Below are 3527 nucleotides of genomic sequence, written 5' to 3' on the forward strand. Positions count from 1 at the left end.
TTTAAATAGCTAGGCCAATTACGTCTCTGTTAGCAAATGAGGACAGCACCTCTGCACAATCATTTTAATATCTTAACTGGCCTATACATTACATAAACTCCAATAAATGCACGTTTGTCCTGCATTGCTGGTATGTACACTGGCAAAAGCAAAAAAAATATATATATTATATATGTATGAACACGTACATAGGTTATGACGGGCCTTAGGTAGGCCAAAAGGGTAGCCATTGTGGCATACATTTGGATGGTTTTCACACCTTTAAAAGGGTTGTCCGGGCCAAATTGATAATTCTGCAGTCACTCTGTGTGACTGCAGACTTATGGATCCCCACAGTGCACACACTCTAGGGATTCGCCGGTTTCAGACCTGGGACCGGAGGGTATGTATGAGTTATACATACTCCTGGTCAGTGGGCATGGCCTCACTCCATACACTTGTATAGAGTGAGGCTGTGCCCCGTCTAGTGATGAGGATGGACAGTAGGCACGGCAATGATCAATACAAGTGTATGGAGAGCGAGGCTGCGCCACTGGCCGGGAGTATCCCGGGTGAGTTCCCCTTCAATGGACGTCTTCAAACAGAGGCTGGACAGACATCTGTCTGAGATGATTTAGTGAATCCTGCTTTGAGCAGGGGGTTGGACCAGATGACCCAGGAGGTCCCTTCCAACTCTACCATTCTATGATTCTATTAGTATGTATAACTCATACATACCCTCCGGTCTGGGTCTGAAATCAGCAAACCCTCGCAGCGCACAGGGGGTGCTCGGGGGGGGAGGGATTCATAAGTCTGCAGTCACACAGAGTGACCGCAGACTTATTGGTTTGGATCGGACAACCCCTTTAATATCGCTGTACTGAAAAATGAAGTTTATCACTGTTTTCAATATAAAATATACACTTTTGTTTTACAACGTGAAGTGAATTGGTGACATACTTTATGCAGTGCAGCTGTATAGCATAACTTTACATATGCCGGTTCTATGTTCTGTGTATAGCATTGTACAGATTGTAACTTAGTCAAAAGGGGGACGATATCAAAAAAGAACAAGACAATATGTCACAATTCTGGACCGTAATATATATGTGTATAACAAGAAATACAAATGGGAAACTAAAACACAAATGCTATTTCATCTGCTTTAATTCAGAAAAAAAAATAAAAAAGATCATTTCTGTTCACAATAAGCATTAATTTCCCATCTGAAAAATCTTAGTCCTTGACATTTCTCCCCCAATTGAGTAGTTGAGGGTAACACTTAAATGCCTGGGGTTGTTTTCTGAAGGTGACATTTTGATGTCCCCCTTGACCTGCGTGTCCTGCTCTACTTGAACCTCTTCATCCAGGTACAGGATAGTTTGCTTCCAATGTGTTTCTTCCCCATATGGTGACGTAGACAAGAGGATGCCATTTTCTCCTGGAAACTCAACTGAAAACCATAAAGCAAATCCATGCATTAAGGAGGACCCGTAGCAGCAGAAAGTGAAGGAACCAGTGATGTTGGCAATGTCATCCAGGGTGGCGCTACTGAGATCTAGAGAGGCAAAATTGACAGGGTGCGAGAGCACATGCTCCAGGTACACTGAACACACCGTCATATCATTCCCCATGATACATTTCTTGGCAAATGATTGTACACAAGTCATATCCACTCCGTACATGTCCTTCACGTCACTCCAAAAGTCCAAGCGGCTCTCCACGGTAGCGTCATTAATAGGAGCGATGAACATATTAGCGCAGTAGGGGAAAATGAGTCCTCCAGGCTTCAGCCATTTATCCCGGGCAAACAAAACAGAACTGAGCATTGACTCGTACATGAGACCGTACCCCATCCATTCGCTAACAATGGCGTCCACCTGCCCGGGTATTTCGGCAGATTCCACAGCACTGTGGATCACTTCCACTTGTCCCTCCAGCTTGTTTTCCTTCACCACCTCCCGTGCTAGCTGGGACACTGCGCTGGCCTCCACAGCATACACTTTACTAGCCCCAGCCTGGGCACAGAAGATACTCAGGATGCCAGTGCCAGCACCCACATCCAGAACAGTTTTGCCCAGTAAGGTGTTACGATTGCGTGCGATAGCCGCCCTATAGGCATGTGTGCGCACGGTGTCTGACAGCATCTCCTCATGGACAGTGATGTCCGAGTAACACTGGAAGTACTCATTGTCCTGCTCAGTCCTGTCATATCTTCTCTTTTTGGAGAATGCCATGCTTGCTGCCTGCAGCTGTGTGATCACAGTGTGGCTGTGAGGAGAGTGCGGGCACTTCCTGGTAGATGCCATTGGTTGCCAGCGGCTTCCTGCCCACACCCTCCTGTTTTGCTTTCACTTTGCTCTCCAGCCCATGTGCTGGTGCAGCCCCCTCCTTGTCACAGATTCTCCTCTTCTCCACCCTTTCCTCCCCACTCTTCACGCTGAGAACTTTGGATTGTTTCTCCCCACAGCTGTTACCCTGGATCTGCAGCGATTCTTAGGAGTCATGTTCGCCACCATTGACCTAAGGAAAATACATTTACAAGTGAACTCATTGCATATTAGCACCCGGATACATGTGAACTGTTTCCAACTCATCTAAGTGCTGGTTTTATTGCAGACTACAGATATAAAACACATTTATGGATTAGCGGAGCTGAATTTGTCACACTTCTTTGGATCTAGTAATGTTATCGGCTTACATGCAGTCCTATGTAAAACTGTAATTAACAGTGTACTTTGGATATCATGCGTGAACAAATGACTAATGCTTGATCAGTTGGTTATATGTGATGAGATATCATTTATATGCAATATATATCAGGAGACAGAAGGGGGCCCATGTGCAAGAACAATATATGGACCCTTTGCAGTCCAATAGTTCATCATATTGCAGAATTTCACCTGCTTTGGAGCTAGATGTGGCCCCCTTATCTCTTGGGCAGTGTGCGTCTGCACAGGTTCCACTAATGGTAAGTCCGACCTACTGGTGGACACAGATAGAAAAACATCCCTGTGCAAGTGTAGCACCCCGAGGGCTCGGCTGCTACAGGGGTATTGCACCTCGAACCAGAGGTGTGGTATTCCACTCCCGGGTAAGGATGGAGTGTGGACTAGAACTCAGTTAGCTGCATGCACCACACACACCCCATTTCCGAGGAACAGACCGACGGTACTCCCACTAGAAAGATGTGCAGGTACGACAGCTTCTGTTCCTGGCTGGAATGGGGAGGGGGAGGAAAACCCAGTGGTGTAGGAGCAGATAGGGGCGGGTTTCTGGGCATAGGAAGGAGCCCATTGGTTGCTAATCACCTGGGCTCGGGTGTCAGAGGGAGTATAAAAGGTGGGCACCATCTGAGGAGTGAGTTCAGTTCAGTCAGACAGAAGAAGAGTGAGAAGAGGAGTGACAGGGAGCAGCAGCCCTGTCTGGGTGCTGCCCCTGGAGGGAGCAAGAGTGAAGAAGAAAGGAACAAGAAGCAAGGAAAGAATGAAACATAAGAAAAGGCCCAGAGACATGAAGCAAGAAGGAACCCGAACACGCTAGGAGTC

General features: G+C 46.8%; 1 protein-coding gene across 1 annotated transcript; it reads right to left on the reverse strand.

Annotated features, from left to right (window-relative positions):
- Positions 1-257: 257 nt before the first annotated feature.
- Positions 258-2364, reverse strand: PRMT6 (protein arginine methyltransferase 6). The gene has a single exon (XM_073642539.1). It carries the CDS (start codon positions 2286-2288, stop codon positions 1194-1196), a length of 1095 nt encoding a protein of 364 aa, XP_073498640.1. The 5' UTR covers positions 2289-2364; the 3' UTR covers positions 258-1193.
- Between the last annotated feature and the right edge of the window lie 1163 nt (positions 2365-3527).

This window comes from Phyllobates terribilis, unplaced genomic scaffold (assembly GCF_046119375.1).
Source record: "Phyllobates terribilis strain yellow unplaced genomic scaffold, ASM4611937v1 Scaffold_8__6_contigs__length_399053987, whole genome shotgun sequence".
NCBI lineage: Eukaryota > Metazoa > Chordata > Amphibia > Anura > Dendrobatidae > Phyllobates > Phyllobates terribilis.

What these genes read in the sequence shown, in the direction of transcription:
- PRMT6 (XM_073642539.1), bottom strand. Translation starts at nt 2,288, where the DNA reads ATGGCATCTACCAGGAAGTGCCCGCACTCTCCTCACAGCCACACTGTG.